Raw genomic sequence first — 22,239 nt, forward strand, 5'->3', positions numbered from 1 at the left:
CCTGTGTTCACCTTTCTCTCTCCGCCTGAAACTAGGTTTTGTCAATTTACTGACAAAACACAATGCCACAAAATCTAGAATGTACCAAGGAAATCAGATCTAATGAAAGTACCCTTAGATACAAGACTATTTTTGGAATTAAATATTCAAGCGTCATATGGCGAGAACAAAACCAGTTTACAGAGTTTTCAAGACCTACTAGCAGATGTGAAAATCTCAGTGGAGGATACAGGGAAAACTATTATTTTCCTTACGACTTCAATAACTTAACCTAGGGGGTGCAAAAGAAAAGATGCACAATGTCATGCTGCTCAGCTGCTATAAGAAGTTGTAGAATTTCAGATGATTATAAAAATACACCGGCATTTTTTTTATCTGCCTTTGTCTGTTCTCTGATCCCTTAGATATTATTACATATTGGAACGTGTATCCAGTACTCAAAGGACCTTACAGCACGGCGTACAATATTCGTATCAGCCTTTGCTAGCTAGCACATTCAGTAATTACCAGGAAGTAATTACAGACTTCAGCATATACTGTACAAGGCTACTTGGAACTCAAATAACGACACATGCCTAGCTAGCTCTGACAGAACTCACCGGGCTGCAGCTGGTGTGAGTGTGCCCATGGATGTTATCATATGTAAAGGCAAGTAACTGCTGTTACTGGCTTCACCACATCACCATGGAACGGTGCGTCCTGTCTCAGGTTGAAAACCCCTACAGGACTGCTTTCCCAACCCCCTGTTGCCCTTTAAAAAGAAGTCTTTTCTGCAGTTTTCTCCTGTAGTTTGTACCCATTGTGCCAGTTCAGATTGATTCTGCAGTAGCTCCCTGAAATAACCTAATTAAAATACCATTTTGTGACTGTTACAAATTCAAAATTACCTGCACTTTAATTGTCTGAAACTGTACATCTATTCATTGTCCACTCGAAATAACAGCTTCTCTGTCGCTAGCCAGCGGAGTAAGGAGTTGACTGTATGCCTGAATGACAGCAGCATACATGTGACCCGTGTATCACTCACTGACTTCTAACGAGCAACAATATTAGTGTAATTACCAAAGATACAACCACACACCATGTTTTAGTAAGCAAGCTGTGACCTGGTGCAACCACCATAAGTAACGAGCAGAGACGCTACTTTGAAAGCTTAAAGCAGCTTGTAAGATTTCTTGCCCAGCGGGTAGGTGAAGGTCAGAAGAAGAGTCCAAACTATAAGCAGAGCCCAACGGTAGCAGTGAACTCTGCCTGAATTAAGTTGGGTGCTCTACAGGTAAAGGGGAAAAATTCACAGCAGCCTAATGCCTCAAACCTACCCAGCAAGCATGATCTAAGAGCTGGTACCCTGTTTAGAAAACAGCACAGGAGACTTGACTTAAATAGCAGTGATATTCATTAAACTCCACTGCCCAAAAACATCAGATACACGATACCACCTTGAATATGGGTTTTGATTAGAAAGAGCAAGAGAAGAAGCTACTAGCCTTGGTGTCGGAGTTCAGGAGACCATGACTATTTTTGGCTGCACAAACTTTAGGCGACCTGGTCAAGCTACACAAAACCTCTTAGTGCTCCCTCCCTCATTAGCTGTAAAGAAAACATAGTTTGACTTGCAAAGTTTTTTTGTATTATCTTTGCAGTTTCAGGTGCATGTTTAACCTGGATGCAAAACACAAAATAACATTTAAATAAGGTGTTTAAAACAGCTCCCAGGAGCAGGCAGAGTAATGCTATACCAAACTGGTTTCATGTGAACTCGCCTGGTTGGCAGTTGCCTGTGTTTTTTCAAAAATATCTGATAAAGCCTGAGAATAGATTGGTAGTATTCTAAAGAGGAAAACACGCAGAAAAGCTAGAATCCAAAGACCTTGATATTTGGGGGACCTACAATGCAGGTAGTATAGAAACACTAAAACAGACAAGTGAACCCAGCTACAAAACAAGACTGGAGAGGGAAAACAGTCATTAAAAGGCTACAGAAATTGGCCAACGTGACAGAACTGATCAGTGGCACAACTCGGCTTTGAACCCAAGCTTCAACCCAGTCAGGGAATTGTGTTTTAGAAGTCACTTAGGAGAGCTGTTCAGGTGCCTCCAGCAAAGCATTTCACAGTGCTACATCCTCTGTCTGTTGCAAAACTTAAAAAAATACATTAGCAGCTCTCGCCCTCTACAGAATTTTGATCTCGCTTTATAATAGAAAAATCCCCCCTTACTAGACTTTACCGTCCTGAAAATAATAGTGTGATTTTCACCAGTATTGTTATGTGGACATCAAGGGACAAAAAGGAAACGATGACCTCCCACATGAACATTTCGGAGCGCTCTGGATTCCCAAGCATGCTTTGGGAAACTAACCTTAAACTCATACCTGGGATCCTTTCTGTGCATTTCTCATTAGGTAAATAGTCACTACAGATATTATTTCTCTATGGTCCTGCTATTCAACAGATGAGTGTTTAACAGAGCAGACTATTTTCTGTAGTACACAGCCTGTTAACAGAAACATACGACCAGGAAAAGCAAGCCCCAGCTGAGTGGCTGGTTGAACGGCCTGCGTTGGCTCTGGCAAAAGCTACTTGCTGCTTACATAGGAAATCCATTTCAACAGGTAGCAGCGAGTTTCACGCTGTTCACTGAGGATCACAGGCAATTCTTACATGTTAAGTGCTTTCAGAATTTTCATCTAACTGCCAGTCTGGCACTAATCTCATTCTCAGAAACGCTCACACCCCAGATAGTTGAGACCATTCCAAACCGGGGTCATCCAGCTAGGCTATGTATTTGCTCTCCTGTTGAAATAGCATGGTGGTGGGTATTTCAGTTTAGTGTAAACTTCATTATTTCAATAGCATTGATAGGAAGGATTTCATATAGACTGAAGAGTCTGGTGTTCATCATCTGCTTCGGCAACAAGAATTTCTTGACCTTAAACATGCCAACTTGTTAATGTTGGGGTCTAGGAAATGGAAAGATGGCTTTAAAAATCTCAAGATCAACAAAGAGACTGAGTTTCTTTCATACTGTCGTCCCCCATCGTCCGTCCGTCCCGTCCCCCCCCAAATCTTGTGCTAGGTTCTAGTGTTCTTATGAACTATTACTTTTATTTAAAGTTCTCAGAATGTAGGCTTGTAAAAATTCAAACACAACATAATAGCAAGCAATGTTCCTTTTGTATTTCTGTGAAAACACAACGTAGGAGAAAATTACTCCTCTGTTTGAATTAGAACCTAAATATAGTATGATTTTTTAATTTAGTAGGGTATTAAAATAATCTTTTTCTTAATTAGGTCTTGCTTTCATTCCCACTACATCTGGTAAGAGCTTTACCAGATATCCAGCCCAGCGCACTCTCCCTCATTAGTCTCACAATTACAGGTAGACCTGCTTAATCCAAGACTCAGAGCAACTATTACAATTCCTTCATTTTCAAGCTTATAAAAACATGAGGGCAAATTTATTTCCATTTTATTTCCCTTGATCAAAGGGTTAATTCTAGTAGTGTGGCCTATTGAGCTAGCCTAAAGACCAAACTTCCTTTCCAGGGGAAAACAGGAAAAACGTTCTCAAGAGGATGAGCCTGAAATCCAGTTTCCCCCTACAGCGGTTCTGAATCTGTGTACATTTCAAAATACTACCTTATGCCACGAGATTTCTGTTTCCCTCAGTGCCAGCTGCTCATCAGAATCAGCTCAGACGGGTTTTATGTTACCTGCTTCTCTCAGGAACAGTTTTTTATATTCCACACAGAAGCAGCAACAGTTCTTCCTCTTCCTTCAGAGAGTAGGATTTCTTCCATATACTGGTGCACACCCTGCTAAACTTCCCCGTCTCCTAGGGAGAAACAGACCTTGGCCCCACTCCAAGATGCCACATCAACCTTTGTTTACGTAGCTACCTTACGTAGCTTTGTTTTGTAATAGGCCACCACAGTTTCAAAGGAACTGTAACTGCCCGTTGCATAAAGCTCAGAGGGCCACACGACAGAGACATCTCCTCTCCTCTTCCTCGCCAGCTCTCTTAAATCAAATTATCCTGAAACGATCAAGCTGTAAGAGCGCCACAGCCCCCACCCCCAGCTGCTGCACGGTGCCCTGGCTACCCTGCTGCCCAAGGTGCCATGGTACGGGCACAGCGCGACAGTGAACCAGGCATCTGCATCTCATACACAGGATCCAAGAGGCAGGAGAAAAGCTGGAATAGGAACATGGAAGTTGCCAGCAGGAGAGTAGGAGAATAATACACAGGAGTTGACAGGTCTCCAAGTAATTAAGAGTTTCAGTGAAAGAGCTGTACCGCTCGTTATCAAGGATTTCAATGAGGATGAAGATAAACTAGGTTTATGACTGCCTAACTATATTCAAACATAAGAGTGATATTTTCCTGCATTACTACTAAGGTATATAATAAAGCCTGCTTTATAACTCCATTTAAAAGCTAAGGAAAGAGACAGCTAAATACAGGTAAGTGTCACAAAGTGGGGAAGTGGCCAAGAAAGGGTACAACAGCTAAAAACGTCTTAAAATACTCTTGCAGAAAGTCCTAACAGACAATGGAAAGCGCAAGTTTAGATCCCTAGTTGCTTTAATTGCGCTTTCCTAGTTTAGAGCCGCAGGAAAAATGATCCTTTCCTCTGTACTTGTATCTGTGTTCTACATCTTACAACCCAGCCCAGCTTCTCATTAGGTAAGAAACACTGCACTGACCCCAAGAAAGCTGACTGTACAGAGCTGCTGCTGGCCACCTGCTGAAGTGCAGCAGAGGCATTCTCCAGGAGGGGGGCAAGAATTAAAAATAAAATATCAAGTTCTACTGGCTTTCTGACAATGCCATAGAACTTCATCTCTTCTGATGCCACTTTTGAAGACATTTGGATCAGAAAAGAAAGGGCCTTTCACTTGAAGAGAGACAGTTTCTTTATTGCTTATAAAGATACAGCACTTGCCTTACAAGCTGAAAATTCTGACTCGACTCCCAGCCAGCAAATCACCTACTTAATTATGTAGGGTGTGTATGTCTGTCCACTTGGGCACAGCTGTACAACAGTGAATCAGCTCTTAAAATACATGGGGGCCAGACCACAGGACTGTCCAGTATTTGCAGGGCTGTTACTGCCAGTTTGAGCTCCAAAAGAAGATTATCCCCTGCCCACCCCTCCCCAAAACCAACCAAATCAATTTACTCTCTCCACAGCGTGGACAAGCTGCATTTGAGTTGTGAATTTTGAGAATTTGCAGAGCCATTTTGACAGCCTGGATGCTGGCAAGTATCCCCCCCTGCAGGCTAGAGTGCCAGAACCACGCAACCAGTGACACCAATGCAAAGGCCTCTCATTAAACATACTCGATACCCTAGAAACAGGTACAGCTGTTCACACATCAGATTGCTCCTTAAAGGGACAAAATCCTAAAACCCCCTCAACACTAACATCCTTTTCTACTTCATTATGTTATTAAATCAACGAAATAATGCTGGAGATCTCAAACCACAAGGCAGACAAGTCTCCGGAACTCCACTGCTAGGGAGCTGCTATAAATTAACCCTTATTTCAAACTGTTGCATAACGATACCATTTGCTCACAGCACTCAGGAAATAAAAAAATCACTTTGATTAAATTTCAGTGTGATTTGAAGCTCCAAAATGTGCACGCACATCTAATCCCATCAACTCCATCCAAAAATCTGACCAAATTAGCTTAAGGACCAAGACAGTCAGGAACTGTGAATCTCTTAAGGCTGATGCAGTGCAAACTAGGTTTTTTTTCGTTATGTTAAGAGTTAGAAAAACTAAGTTGTCCTGAACGCCACTGAAGGTATCTAATACCTTGATCTTAAAAGGTCAGGTTAATGCACTGTTGCAATATTTGTGGCAGTTTGAGACTACGTGTCCTCAACTGCCATCTCCCTAAGCCTTGTACCAGCAATCTGTACCCCAGTAGCATAACGTACAATTATCTGAGCACTCACATGCTTCAGAAGGCCAGCTTAGTTGTAGATGAAAGTGGCTTGAGGAGTTTTTAAGTGGTTGGTTCCACGGTCTAAATCTGTACTGCTGTGGTTCCTGTCTTCTTCCTCCCACCTTGACAACTCCTTCCTTGCACCTCCCTTTTGCTGATCCTCGCACTCATCTGATGCAACAGTAGATCAATCCAGAAGCTACAAAAGCATTCATACTTTTTTGACAGGGAAGCAAAGGTCTCACCTCCTAAGGACAAAATAAAACAGGGACCTACAGCTCTGGTTCAGCCTACCTAGCTATTTCAGGAAAGATGTAATTTTTGACAGGGTTCACAGGTGATACAAGGTGAGATTCATTCAGAAAAAAAGTTGCCAGCTGCAGATAAACTGCATGTAAGAATTGTCTTCAGTTAGAAATCTTCTGTGCTGGCCTGTTTTATCTGCACTACGTCTATTTTGCATGAGAGCTTCTTTACTGCAGCCGAGAAAGATCAGAGCTGCAGTGCATAAGCATTTATTTTGTCTAGCCTGGCACACATGTACATATACATGCATATACTTGGGGGGAAAAAAAAAAGAAAAAACATTAGAAAAGGAAGTATGGAAATTTATATTCAACTCAGTACAGAGGGGAGAGAGAGGGAAGAGACAGAGGTCTTAATCCCCAAAAGGGAATACATCCTTGAGCTTCGGTGAGTTCACTGTGCAACACTGAAGCCTGAGCCCTGAACATCTTGCATCAAGTTAATCCTAAGCATGGTAAAGCCCCCACACTGACATGGGGGGAGACATGAAGGGGATGCTGCCAGCGCAACACGACCTGTCTTCACCACTGTAATGAACAGCAGGGAGAGAAAGAAAATAATTACAGCCCTTGCTTACTATCACCCTGTTTCCTTTCCAAAAGGAGACACTTCAACAGGTAATTGAATATGTGTGCATGACTGGTATGATACCTGATTAGCACATGTTAACAAACTTGGATGTGCCATTCTATATAAAATGAGCCTCAAATCAGCTCTGTTTCAGGTGTTCTGCTCAACCTTCCTTTGAGAAATGTTTGAGATCCTATAAGGCTATCGGTAATACTGGCAGATTCCCAATAAAACTGAAGTAGTGTATTTTTCCATATATAATCCATTCCTTTGCATTTTTCCATTTTGCTGCCCTGATTCATTTACTTCTCCCAATCACAATCCATAGATTCACTGATGGAAACTTCTATTTAAAACACAGAAATAAAGCTGTCAGCTAATCAACATCAGTGACAAAAAAGCAATTTTCACAAGATATAGTTAGGATAAAGGGTGTGATCTACTCAAAGTACTTCAAGCAAAGGTGCTAGTGAAATGACAAAATACTAACAAATGTTTTTAAGCTGAGCAATTTTTCCACCAAAACTCATACATTTAGTCCCCCGTGAAAGTAGCCACAAGTACTAGAGAAGTCCAGGGACGTTTTGCCAACGAGGTATGTCAGCCAGTCAGGTGCTCAGGAGCCAATGCGTAAGAAATTGAACAGTTATTATTTACACAGCCCAGGGCAATCTCGATGGATATAGCCACCAAGTTCTATAGAAATGTCACTGCCATCACATCAACATTAGATGGCAGCAAATACCTGTAAATTAATAAAGGGCAAAAATTTAGAAAACTGCACTAGGATGACAACTGTAGGTAGACACAAAGCCCTTTATACCTGTAAATTAATAAAGGGCAAAAATTTAGAAAACTGCACTAGGATGACAACTGTAGACACAAAGCCCTTTATACCTGTAAATTAATAAAGGGCAAAAATTTAGAAAACTGCACTAGGATGACAACTGTAGACACAAAGCCCTTTGAACTGCAGGTGATGTCCCATCAGTCCCAGAAAACAGATGCTAAAGAACCCAGACAACCTTTAGTTCAAAACAAACAAACCCCAAACGAACAAAAAAACGGAAAAAAATAAAATCAAAAGAACACATCAAGTGACATCCAAGGTCAAACCTTAAAGCGAAAGAAATACACGTCTTAAAATGATGTCATATGGGAACTTCAAGGCCATCAAAGGAAGTGATTTATTGACATCACAAGAGCTTGGTCTGTCATTGCCTACAGTGTGCTACAGGGCTGTTTACACCTCCTCCCTCCCGCTCCCCATCCCCTTCTGCAATGATCAGGAGTGCGCATGACTTCTGCAACTATACTGCACCTTAGCATTATTTGCCAGAATTTTAAGATATTAAAGATGAATTAAAATTAAATGTGGCTGGCATAGAAGAGAAAGAAATAGAATGATCTTTTGAAGTATGATACTTCACTTTTTCCTTTAGTGTTTTTTCTTTTTATTTAGTTTCTCTCAGCGGTGGGAAAAAAAAAAAAAAGGTTACAAACCTACAGTGAAACAAGAGTGAAGGATTATAAGTGACTGCTGATATAAAATACAAAAGATCCACCAGAATGGAAAAGGGTGCCTCTGCTTGTTCTAAGCATTTCCTAAATTGTATCCCATTGCTGACATCACATCCTAGGGGTTTTCATTAAAGGCTACTGAGCGTCAATCATCATCTTTTATTTCCTGGATGAAACAGTTTAGCTCTGCCAGAAAATGCAGCAGGAAGCATGTCAACGCTAGAGGGGGGCAGAGCATCACGCTAGATGAATACAGCCTGCATTTCCTCCTCAGGAGCGCCAATTAGAAAAATCACTGGCCAGTGGAACAATTTGGGATTCCCAGATTTAATGAACTATTATGGTATAAGTGAATGCAAGATAGTAATCTTGTTAGAAGAGATAACAAGCAAGCTACTTCACTGATCTGTGTCACTACATTTCATTAGAGCTTCAGAATTTCAGGAATTTATCTAACTAATTAATATTTCCGTGATGATATAATACTAATTATTTTTCCAGCTCATTTTAAGTTGTATTACTTCTCAAGAGACATCCAAGAAGGCAAAAATCTTTAAAATACATCCCAACCACAACTAAGAATGTTGCAAGATGGCAGAGATAGTACTCAAGAAGACAGTGCACATTATGCCAAAACATTCTTGATACCCCTTTGGGCAAAAGACCATTTTCTTATTACCATTTCAGTGCCTGACACAAGCCTTTGTTATCCAGGTTACAATGCCAACATAACATCAGAAACTATTAAGTAAAAACACAGAGAAAAATGGTAATAAAAGAGCAAGAGTAAAGCTCATGGTAACCACCAAGCACAACTTTTCCATTGCATGGGAGCAATACAATACTCAAGAGAGTAAATTGCCAACCTACCTCCTTTCCGCAGCAGATAGATGGGCACAACGTAAAGCATCACATGCTGGATGTAATAAATTTCCATTTCAAATGGAAGCTGTGGAATAAGAAAAATATTTGTAAATGTTTTTCATCACCAAGAACTGAGTTACAAGGAACCGTTCTCCTCCTGACCCATGACAATCCTTTCAGTTATTGTATCACCTATGCCTAGTAACAGAGTTGGCATTGTCAATGCTTTTAAAGTGCAGCTAGCTGTACCCGTTCCATTCCATTGCCACAAATGCAATGCAGCACTCCAAGTAGACAATTCTCAAAATTAAACAGAAGCACAACAAAGGAGGAATAAAGATGACTCTTTTCCCTTAGTTCATATAAATTTCCAATAACAATACAAATCAAACCAGAAACTATACACACCCTGTATGACAGTAGCCTATTTAGAAAGAAATTATAATTGCCACATTGTGAGTGATAGAACTCTACAAATGAGGTCTTTTTTATATATAAAAGTAATTATTGAGGAGGCCTGTGCAAAAATCAAAAGACATGACTTATAGCAGTCTGCGTGCATGTGTGAAACTGCTAAGTTTCACCAAATATAAAATAAAATATAAAATAACCAATATTTGAAAGAGAAGCTGCAGAAGAATATATGTAAACAGGTTACCAGTTAGTATTACATCAGGTATTTCTCACCTGCTGGCAACTTTCAGGAAATTACGATTAGTCATTTGTGTGTTTGGTTGAATTCATGTTTCTAGTTACTACTTAGAGAAGGCAGACAGACTGCTAAAATAACACTGTGCTAAGAATATCTTGAACCGTAACTCTTTGAGTTTAATTTGAGCCCCTCAATCCAGATGTAACTAATTCTAGCTCTTCATCAGTTAGAAAAGGTAATGCACTTTATTTGAAAGTTATTCCCATCCGTAAATGCCTTTCACTGTAGCTATTTGTTAAACTGAAGCAACACGTTTAAAACCAAACAACAGGAGAAAAGATTCCAACTGAAAATTCAGAATTCAACTTCTTGCTGCAGCTCACTTGCAAAGCTGAAGACATACTTTTCTGTTATTTTTCCGAAATGCAGACTGGACAATACCACACACGGGTACAAAGTCTCACAGGAACAACACAAAGCCATTAGCTTTGGTTTAAATGCAGCCTCATTCTATCATTCTACAGGCTGAAGTGAATCCAGACCTAAGTCCTACCATCGTGGCTTGCCTGTTAGGAGTTGGGGGGAGGGGGAAGCAAGCATCTTCCTTTTCTGTTACTATTCCAAAACACTGAAGTCATAGCATTGAAACAGAAACATTACAAAAATTTCTACATCAACACAAGTAAAGAGAGGTTGGAACAATTTGGTTTTCCTCCTAAACAGCAGTCAGTACACAGCTGGTAATTAATACAGCGATCTTTTAAATTCAACAACAACTCTTACATCTTATTTTGAATGCAAAAGATGCTAAACCCAACAGCTGGATTCTGCTAGTCCTGGCATCCCCTAGCTGAACACGATGAGTGTCCTGATTGCAACCTCCAAGATGTTCAGCCAACTCTTGGGAGACTAAGCTAAAAAAATCTTCCATACAATCTGTCGGGTTATTTTATTCCAAGTATTCTGTATCAAAACACAAAACCAAGCAAGATAATAGTATGCAAAAGCAAGAACTTCATGGAGGTTGTGAGGATTCCTGAATCTGAATCTTTTCACCTCCTGTCCCTTGTTGAAAGACAGAGAGGACAAAATGAGGGAATCAAAATTATTTGGAAAGAGGCTAAAGCAGTATTCCTTACTGGAGAAAAAGCTGTACCTCTCCCAGCTGGAACAGGCACACTTCAGAAACAATCGCTCCTGATACAAACACCACAACATGAGGCACTCATGCCTGCCAAGGAGCATTCTCTATTTAGTATCTGTGATTTCATAAGGGCTTCTACACTCGCCGAGTTGTGAGGGTCAGTTACACAAACACTACACTCAGGACACTTCTGAGAACAGAGTAACAGTTGTTCTGCTGCAGTAGTGTTGACTATTTTTTCCGTGTAAAATAAAACATCTTTTTTTCCACTATAAAAGATTTCTTGTTCTGAAGCCTGGCTAATTACGCAAGTGCATTTCCTGATATAGAGCTGCAAGAGCACAATTTCTGTACAACCAAGCACTGAAGTTGTACAGCCAGGGTACAACAAACAGAAAATGAGCAAACACAAAACCATAAAGTTGAACTGAGCAAAAAACTGACTCACCTAGCTCTAAAAGTCTTGTCTAGAAATTGTTTTAGCAATAAAAGACACACAGATAGCAGGTACCTTTTCTATGCAAAGAGAAACTGCAAGTGAAGACAAGGTAGGAGAGATCACCCATCAGTCTAGGATGTAAAGAATGTCTTGGGGAAAACAAGCACTTCAGCAAGTGGTAAAGTTTGAGATACTGAAAAAAACAAAGCAACACTTACAGAACAAAGTAAGTCAAAGTACTGAGTCGGCCCCTCTAATAATATCTGACCATAGGCACCCACGAAGGCCACGTGTATTTAAACTCAGACTCCAATCACCTCTGAAGTGGACCCTCTTCACAGGCTCCATGAGACTTGTCCTCTCCCGTCAGATGCCACCGTGGAAACCCAGCAGCCACTCTAGAGCAGGATCTCCCTAGTAAGGAACCAGTGATGTCCATGGTAACGTTCCTCAACCACAACTGTCCCCTGAGAGATTCAGAATGACTGGGTAGTTGCTACCAAGACCATCTGAACTCTGTGTTGTTAATTTATTTGCTGGGGGTTTTTGTACTACACTGCTGTCTCCCTTACCAGCTGCCAGCATCACTCTTCCTGCATTTCATCGCTTCCCTTACTCAATCTTAAAACAACTGATGGTATAAGACAAAAGGACAAATTACCTCTTTCTTCTACAAACGTATGTTCTAGGCACCTGTAACAGTAAAAGAATACAGAGGACAGATACTCTGCTACTCAAGAAAATCCATCAGTTTTTCTCCTTTAAAGGTTCTTACTGGTGGCAAAGCAAATCTGCTTCATCCATTCATAGGTTTAACACTGGTGTAAAATCATATATGTTCCAAAATACACCAAACTAATATTGACATACAAAATACCTCTAACATACAAGATCAAAACGTGATAACAAAGTACTCTGGAAATAAATATTCAATTTTACATTTTGTAATTAAGTTTCTGTTAGAAAATAAATGGTGTTTTGCTTCTCCAGGAAGAGTTTGGTTCAAAGCAGCCACATGTGCTGCCAGCCTCCGCATCAGCCTGGCACGATGCAGATTCAGAAGGGCCACGTTCCCTGGACACATGCTAAAGGCCCTGTGGAAAGTACCCAGGACAGCAAGCAGGCAGTGGACCTCCACCCCAGGAACATACATACATAAGTTACATACAGTTCTACTAGTCCAGCTGAACTCCTAGCAGCTGACTACATTGCTTGCAAGACTGTGGAAAGGAGAAATTGTATCGTGAAAAATGAGAGCTCACCCCTGCGTCTCTGAGAACAGAGTCACAGCCGCCAACACCAGTTCTCTGAGCATGTACTTGATGGCCTAACTCAAGCCAGCTACTGCCCTAAGGAAGGAACTAGGATTTTCCATTGACTGCACTAAGCTTTAGAAAAATCTCTTGGAGACAGCAGTAGAGTTGAGCCCAAGAGTCAGATATTCAGGTAAGAGTTCCCCCCCAAAGAGTACAGCACACAATACTAGTTCAAACCCACTTTGACACAGCAGTGGTTTTCAGTGGGCTAAGAGGTTACCACCTTGCTCTGTTTTCTGAAAGTAGTACTCCTTCCACTGTTAATTATTTATACCTTGGCCTCATATTTGCAACAACAGCTCAAGCACTGTACTGTGCAAGAGCTACAAAGGCTGCAGAGTATGGCAGAAGGAATAGCAGGAATTCAACTCCCAGTCTTGGCTTTTCTGTAGCACATCTAGCATGAAGTCTAGTAAATACCAAATGTCATTATGTACCAGCCACCTTCTTACACATAATCAGTAACTCAGACTTAACCTATAATCAGTAACTAGTTTCCTTTCCTCAACTGATCAGTAATCAAATACATCAACCAGAAACATAAGGTTTTCTTTTTATTTGCAAAGCAGGTCACAGAAGAGATTAAAAAGCAAAGAGAAGTAACCTATATAGAGCTATGCAATACAACAATCATGGGGCAAACAGCTACCAGGCCCATGTAATACACTGGTTACCTCTCAGCATATTTGTGATTTTGATAGCAAATTACTTCTTCAGCAGAGAAGAAACAGCTGCCAGAGAAGCTTAGAAGAATGGTCTAAAAACAGACATGAAAACTTAAGAAAACAACACAAGTCAAAATCCAAACACAAGTGGCATTTGGAAAACTGTCTACTTCCAGTCTTACCAGGACTCATTTTTCCAGCACACATCCATGCTGGCACACAGACAAGCAGCGGACCCATGCCCAGGTTACTGTTAAACTATTCAGGCAGTCCTACAGCTCGGGCACCAGCTTATGCATCTGGCATAGGGCTGAAAAGACATTCCCATATATTTGAATAATGGGAACGAGGAGACTGAGAAGAAATATTTACATTAATATTGGCGTTAATGCCAACAGCAAAGCCCCATGAAATGAAGGAGTAGCAGGGCTGTCACCCATCTGGACAACGGTCTAAAGCAGCATCACAGATTTTATTTGCAGCAATTCCTTTTCATTGTATTTTAGGGGCAGTGTTTCATTCAGATTTCCTGCCATACACCTGCTGCTTGTCTGTAGTTGATAAGAATGCATGTTGATGAGTCCCAATAAACAATGTGTTTCAAGTAGGTGTCTCAACCAGTATCTAGCTGTCCTACACAATCCAGTTAGTGCAGGGAATTAATTCCCTTGAAGTATCATTAATTCATCAGTTTTATTGATGAATTTTATCTAGTCCTCATTTGCAACTAATCCTGTTAGGGTGAGGCATATACACAGAGGGAAAGAATCAGAATCTGCACCTACTACCAAGGCAGTGCTAGCGTGCATGATACACAACTCCAGAGCGTTTATAAAGCAGCACCTCTGTACGGACAGTCCGTAGCGTGAAGGCTTAGTACACAGGACTAGAAATAATATCCTGCTACAAGGGTTGAGGGGACCAGAAACATAACAAAACAAGAAACATGACTGTATTTTCACTAGTATATGAATTTGACAAAATCCAGCTAGGGCAAGACCCCAGGATTCCAACTCATGACATACCCAAATTTTGATAAATTTTAAGAGAATTTTTTACTTGGCGATTTGGTTTTGGCTGGGATAGAGTTAATTTCCTTCACAGCAGCTGGTGCGGGGCTGCGGGTTGGATCGGTGCTGGGAACAGCACTGCTCACCCAGGGATGTCTCCTTATTGCTGAGCAGGGCTTGCGGGCACCACGGCCTCTGCTGCTCCTCACCCCTCCACCCGCGAGTGGGCTGGGGGGGCACGAGGAGCTGGGAGGGGGCACAGCCGGGACAGCCGAGCCCACTGGCCCAGGGGATGTCCCACACCGCATGGACCCTGCTCAGCAATAAACCTGGGGGAAGGAGGAGGAAGGGGGATGTTCAGAGCAATGGCGTTTGTCTCCCAGAGTACCCATCACGTGTGATGGAGCCCCGCTGTCCTGGGGATGGGCGAACGCCTGCCTGCCCCTGGGAAGCAGGGAATGAACACCTTGCTTGGCTTTGCTTGTCAACTGTCCTTATCTCAACCTGTGAGTTTTCTCACTTTTACCCTTCTGTTCTGTCCCTCACCCTACCAGCGGGGAGAAGGGAGCGAGCAGCTGCGTGAGGCTGTTACCAGCTGGGGTTAAACTACAACGCTTGGCCTGTCACTACAGGATGATGCTCTCCGAGAAAAATCAGGAAAAGGCATTGCTCTCAATTGAATGCATTTGTTTTGACTTTTACGAGTGTTTTGACTATCTGACTAGTAATATATTTGATGTTTACTGTGTCTCATAAAAAAAAGGCACCACTGTCTTCTGGTCACTCAATTTGATTACACAAACCAGCTCACATTAATGACACAATGGACACAACCCGGCATTTGTAAAGTCAAGTCAAAGACAAGAATTATATGAAGTAAATAATACCAATTTCAGAAATGGTATTTTTCCAGTTGCTCTAGAGATAATATTAGGACCATGTACCACCAGCAGCAGAAAACAGCTTTACATTACCAAATAAAAGTGTGATTGTAGACTCCACTCACTCACCCATACCATTTTAATGCACATAGCATTGCTAACTGTCAGAAGATGCAGAAACCTCAGCCTTAGCATCTACCAGCAACCAAAGCACACTCTCAACAGCCTGTGGCGTGTAACTGCTCTGTTATTTTTCCCTGTACCAGTTAGATTAAGCCAGTTTAGAAGTGAGATAATGTGCTAGCATAACCTACTCCATTTTGCTGTGTAGGCACAGGCATTTCAGGCAAATTATTTAATATAGTGAATTACTACCTTAACAGTCAACAGAAATACAGTAAGCAATGATCAGAGGCGCTACACAGAATGGTGCACTGTAAGCACTGCTCAGAGTATGATTCTGTTCCTAAAACAGATTTAGAATGCGTACCTCTCAAGCCAAATAGTTCTAATAATAGAATACAGCAGCTTCTGGAAATGTTAAAACTACACAATCTCAGCTGTGTGAGCAGGGACAGCAAGCCCAACACCTCTGGGACATGTCCTGTTTTTTTTTTTTTACTTTATCTATATCAACATTTTCAGGACATCAGCTTGCAAAAAAAATAGTTTAAAGCAGTGGAAAGAGTTTCCTTCAAAATTTTATTAATACAATAGGAAAGTTCAAACAAAACCAGTTAGTCTGCAAACACTTAGAGTCTTTGTGCCAGTTAAATGAGTTGACTTACATAGGCAGGTTTTGGGGACCTACGCTGCATCCCATATAATATAAATACAGAGTAAAAAAAAAAAAATAAATAAATCTTTCTACTCAATTTATATCCTCGTACACACTTCCAAGCTCCCACATGTGTACCTAACAACCCAGTTCACTTAGCATCTTCTTCTCTATTTACTTAAGGGTCATAAAAGATTACCCTATTTTTCCATGTGAATTGCTAATGCCGATCAGGAATGATTTCCATCATAAGAAGGGAATGAGATTATGAGAGAAAACTAAAATACTCTTTCTAAAACGGTAATAAGAACTCACAAAAACATTAACTGAACAAGAAACAACCTTTTTTGTCTTTATACAATGACTATTCAAATACATGAAATTTAACTTCATCAGCATGTCATAAATAATGTAGCTAAATAACCAGAATATTTAGTTGCCAGATAAATACAAGTGGGTGCATTTGTTGCACAAGACTGTTAACTGTCAGCACCTCAACATTACGCCAAGGCAGGAAAAAATTTTCTGAAACTCTAAACAGAATAGACTGACCTAATCTTTCAGGCTTTTTTTTAACATTATCCCAGGTGCCCATTACAGTCCAACAAGATTTTTAATGAGTATAGTGTCACTGAAAGGTTAAAACAATGGAAGGTAGAAACTTTCTCCTGTAGTTTCAATGACTATCTTAACTCCCCATTTCCACTGGCAACAGACTAATATTTAAGAATAGTTTTGAAATGACTGAGGTTCTAAAAATAATTAAACGGATACATTACAAGAAAATGGAAAGTCAAATTACATTGGAAGCTTCCAAAAAATACTTTTTCAGGTCAATTTAGCTTTGAATCATATATACAAAAGAATGCTTACAATGAATTAGGTAACATAACTGGCTGCAGAAATACATGACCCTAACAGACTGTGCCACAAAATGTTCTAAGAGGTGTTCTGGAAATTACTTTGAACAGGTTAACACTTAGAACCAAAATCCTGACACCCAGTAGCTCCTAAACAAGCTGGCGAAGCTATGATTATCTTTCATTCTGTATCTTTTGCCTCTTGCCCCTTTCAGATTATTGATATATACAAATAAAACTGCACATCTAATGTTTTCTCCTGCATCTCACTGCTTCCATCTCCGTAATGCACAATTCACTAGCTAGTACGTGCCTAGTGCTGAACTTGCTAAATTAGCAGGCTTCTCCAAAAAGAGACTACAGCTCAACAGTGGTCGTCTGCTGCCTGTAAGACAACAGGCAATCCACCTGGAAGAGAGAGGTTTAGGAGAATGTCAGCTGAAGACAATTAAAAGTGCCTACAACAAAACAACCAGCTGTTTAACAAATAACTTATAAGGATAAAACACATTTTACACTAGAAAATATGACCACAAGGGATTTTGGTGCTTACATCAATTGGGTACAATCTCACAAAGTGATGGGAGGCAACAGCCCCCTGCTTTCCAGTTCCCACTAAGCTCAGAACTCACTCTGCCCTGGAAAACACCTTCTGGCTCACTTCTAAATTAACAGTTTAGTTAGGTGCCCAATTTTCCACACTCTTTGTGCTGCACACTACATATTTGTATCTGTAAACAGTTGTCATAAGTATACAATTTTTTTGTATTAAACATGCACACACTAAAATGTCTTAAAATATCATAAAACTGAAATTTAAAAGTTGAGGCATAGAGACTCAACAATTCCTTACTGAATCAGAAGTTTTTCACTTAGATACTACAAACTAGAGCAGACAGCATGGGCAAAATTATTGCAATTTTTTTAACTTCCTACAAAATTTTAAGACATTTATTGCTTTCAGGACAATGTCAGTGTAACAACTACAACAACAGTTGCAAGGCAGAATGTGTGTCTACCATGAGAGAATCTGGGTCAAAGCAGCAGTGCTATAAAACATCACCCATATTATCTTGTGCCAGGAGAAACACCAAAAAAAGAACAGCCTAGCAAGCAGCTGTTAGGCCAAAAATATCTTAAGTTATATTTATTCCAAAAATACTTGCTCTTGGACGTTATCCTTTGGCTCTTCTATCCCTAATTAAGGACAGAATTTTATAAGTAGCCTGTGTTTTTTCTGTTTAATCACTGCTGCCCTAATATGAATGAGATCTATGACAGTGGCAGAGAAAATACAAGTTAATGATTTATTAAATATTTCAACATTTTATCCTCAAAAGCTTACCCAGAAAAACCATTTCGTTCGCCAAAGTTTATTTACTTGAAAACTAGATCATTTGAAATACAGAAATAAAAAGACTTATCATTATCCAGAAAAACACTTGTTTTACTCTTTTGATGCCCCTTCAGCAGTATCAAGTTTAATCAAAACATAATTACAAACTGCACATAAACTGTTACAGTATAGAAAAGAATGCATGTAGTTACCAGATTAGGAAGGGCAACATAAATCTTGGAAGAACTCTAGGGTTATTACAGCACTAAATCCACTGACATTTGAAAAACATGATCCAACCTCCCGTGCATGTATGTGTCATGCATTATGGAAAAATCTTTTTAACATGTAAAAGCCTACAGATGTATTTGCCTAGGAACTAAACTGTGTCTTGGTGCAAAATGTTATGGTCTTAAAGACGACAAGAAAGGAAACCATTTATAAGCTGACAACAAAATTGTCAGTTTTCAGGTCTCCTAGCTACCAGTGTGGCCAATCAACGGAGCATATTATCCACAAAATTCAATACAGATGCAGATTTTTATACTTAATCTTATTAAGACAGTCAAGATTTGCAAACCAGCGGCCACTAATGCTATTTGTAATGGAGTCTGAAGTCCACAACAATTTTGTTAATAATACCACTAATCCACATGGTATATGGATATAGATAGAGGTACTTTATTTAGACACCATAAACACATAGGCAGATAAATTTAAGTGAACTCTATCTCAAACAGACGTTTAAATAACTGCAACAACAGATTGCTGCAAATGAGTCAAGTGACAAAAAATGAACAAGCATGTAGGCATATATGCATATGCACACCCTACATATGCATGCGTAACAGCTCTTAAAAATAATCCTTGGAAATATTTCATATGGCTCAGATTCAGGGTGACTTTTCTTACCATTAACTCTAAATAGGTTTCAAAATCTTACTAGGGACACCAAGAGGCTAATTTTTCATCCAGGAGACAGGAGTTCCATAGCAGATTTGAAAACTTGGATAGCAAAAAGAAACCCTGCTGTGCCTAATCTTGGGGAGAGGGGCTGACAGCCACCAACATCTGGCCTCTGTCAAAGCCATTGAGTTTTTCCTCCATTTAAAGGCTAGAATGGAATTGACACCAAGAATACAGCAGTGCTAGCTTTCCACATGGATTTATAAACACACACACCAAAACAAACAAACAAAAAAAAAAAAAAAGAAAGAAAAAAATATCCAAGATTGGTATTTTGGTTCCATTGCAATGATCTGTACTAAGAATCACAGCCTGGTAAAATGAACCTTAAAAGGCCAAACAAAGCAAAGGTCTAACATATTTTCAAATACAATCTTTTAGAAATAAATAAAAAAGGAGAAGTACCGTACACTCACCAGGCGTGTGTTAACAACAGGAAATAGCAATGCCAAGAGGGCCCCATTCAGCATATGCATCTGCAACCTTAGAAAAAGAGATGTGATATTATTTTCACAGATGGAAACAAAATGCAGTATTTTCACATATTTTATGTAATATCTCTTTAGTAAAGGATAGCAAGAGATTTAAGAAAACTCTTTTGGCTTGAATTTGAATAAAGCCACTGTTAAATGCAATAACCAGATACTCTTAAATGCAATAACCAGGACAAAAACCTCCCATTAAATACACACTTAAATGATTTCCTAAAGTAGGACTGCTTTCTGTAACGAGCTTTGGATTCCTAGAAAGCCTGGACTGCCTGTTTGTGTTAATCCTGTTCATGATGCAAGCTGCTTAATAGTTAGTATTTTACTGTTCATTTGCCTTTCTGAGCTTAAAATAGTGTATTTATAAAGGTTTTTACCCCTGCCTAACTCTATAAATGCACAGCTTTGAAGTAAAGCTTCAGGAATTTGGAGAAATTCCCTTAAATACAGCAGTGTTACCTTTCCACATTGATTTATAAACACAAAAAAATCCAAGATTGGTATTTTGACTCCACTGCAGTGACCTGTACCAGGAATCTATAGCCTGGTAAAATGATCTTTAAAAGGCCAAGCATTGCAAAGTCTAACATCTTTCCAAAGAAAAACTTGTAGAAATAAACAAACAATAAAATAAATGAATAAAAAAAAGAATTACATTTGCCAAAATGCAACAGCAAGTCCTAAGCAAAGAATAAGGCAGGAAAGTAGCATTGTAATATTCCGTTTTGTATAGCTTTCAGCCATCTTTTTCTAAACCACTGTTGCATCCCAAGAACACAAAAATAGTATCAAGTACTGTTTCAGTCTACTTTACGTAAGACACAAAGGAATAAACTGTCTACAACGACTGCCTGTCATAAACAGTTCGGAACTTAAAAGTAACTCGAGGGGGAAAAAGGTACTACAATTTGAAAAGTTTTTCAAACATAATTTATATGCTGTCAGGGTGTCAGAAAATGGGAAGGCTCATTCTGAAAAACACCAAATATTGTGGCCTCCATGCTGCAACCAGTCTTTTGCAAATGCATAGTAAATCCAGGATTTCCTGGACATCAGACACATTTCTCACTCTCCGAGATGGAGACCCTAACACAGTATCTGCGTTCAGCCTAATCCCTGCCCAAATGAGAACAGCAGGAAAAAGCTGCAAACAACCAGACAGTAGCAGTTCCAAAATAATTCACGAGGCATGCCCCCAGCATAATTTTTCCAGTCACTGCCTAGACTAAGACAAGAAAAAGCTGGAGTGAACTCTCGTGGTGGCAACTACAGCCATTCCCAATTCTCCTAGGAAGCCCCATCTCCCTCCCCACAACACAAGTAGTTACTAGTAGCTGCTTACTGGACTCTACCACAGCAGCCCATTACAGTTTCCTGCACATGAGAGACTCCTGTGGTTCCTGAAGTTAGTAACAATACACAATATTTCAGAAAAGGTTGCACAGATCTGAGAAATCCCCAAGTCAGCAAAAATCCGCTTTCACTATTTCATTTATATCCACCGCTTTAAAACTAGACCCATACTGTATGCATGGCCTTCAGTAAAGCCCGGTTACTAATATTCAGCAAGGAAAATAAAAAGGTACAAGGCCCATGACATAAACAACACAAGCCCATAAATTAATCTGTAGGAAGATGCCTGCCTGCACGCTCATCTCTTACAGAGCTAATTCACGTTCCCAAGCAAGGCCAACACCACCAGTACACAGAACCATGGATAAGTGGCTCCACACCCACAATTTAAGCCCTAACCCTTTCCAAGGTGTCATTTTCCATTCCAACCAATATGCCTTTCCAACTGGATATATATCTTAATATTTTACGACTTAAGCTGTGATTAACTTCTCAAATACCATCTTTCTGTCTTCTTGCATAATACAAGGAAAAGGCATTACCTGAAGAGAATCATTGCAATCCGACATGGAGGACAAGCGAGAAGAAAAATCTGAAACATTAGAAACAAAATTAAATTAATGCTATGATCTCTTTTAGACTCCATTTTCTATATTTTTTCCCATTTCTGTATGTCATAAATTTCTAACCAGAAGAACTGTTTTAAAGAGTTAGAAAAGACTAAAAATCTTGAACAAATTAGAAGTCTCACATTACCTATATATAAAAGGATTTAAGCTGTATGAGCAGCATCTAGGGTAGGGCTCCTGCCAGTGCCTAAGAAACATGTCAAATTCTAGCCTGTTTGATATCGTCATTATAAAAGGTTTCTCATAAAGCAGATGACTGTATTTACTACGGCAGCTCCCTTAACCCTCAGCCATGACAATGTCCCTGCTGTGCTAAAGACCAAGCATTTACAGTGACAATACCTCACTTCAGCAGTGAAGGTCCCAGCTCTTGCAGAGCTCATGCGTGATGGGTATCTATAAAAGCCTCTTCATACTTCCCAAAATAAGGCTAACACAGTATTTGCTCTATGCGTAAGCTTAGTAGTCATCCTTAAATATGTCCATTGCCACACTCAAAGT

At 39.9% G+C, this 22,239-nt stretch overlaps 1 protein-coding gene across 1 annotated transcript in view; it reads right to left on the reverse strand.

Annotated features, from left to right (window-relative positions):
* Positions 1–22,239, reverse strand: part of TMEM164 (transmembrane protein 164) — a 45,112-nt gene that overhangs the window by 7,588 nt on the left and 15,285 nt on the right. Inside the window, exons 3-5 of the mRNA XM_055727723.1 lie at positions 21,652–21,701; positions 19,685–19,751; positions 9,228–9,306 (exon numbers count right to left, since the gene is read on the reverse strand). Coding sequence (XP_055583698.1) covers positions 9,228–9,306; positions 19,685–19,751; positions 21,652–21,701 — 196 coding nt within the window. The remainder of the gene's footprint in view (positions 1–9,227; positions 9,307–19,684; positions 19,752–21,651; positions 21,702–22,239) is intronic.

The sequence above is a fragment of the Falco cherrug genome, chromosome 15 (assembly GCF_023634085.1).
Source record: "Falco cherrug isolate bFalChe1 chromosome 15, bFalChe1.pri, whole genome shotgun sequence".
NCBI classification, from domain to species: Eukaryota; Metazoa; Chordata; class Aves; order Falconiformes; family Falconidae; genus Falco; species Falco cherrug.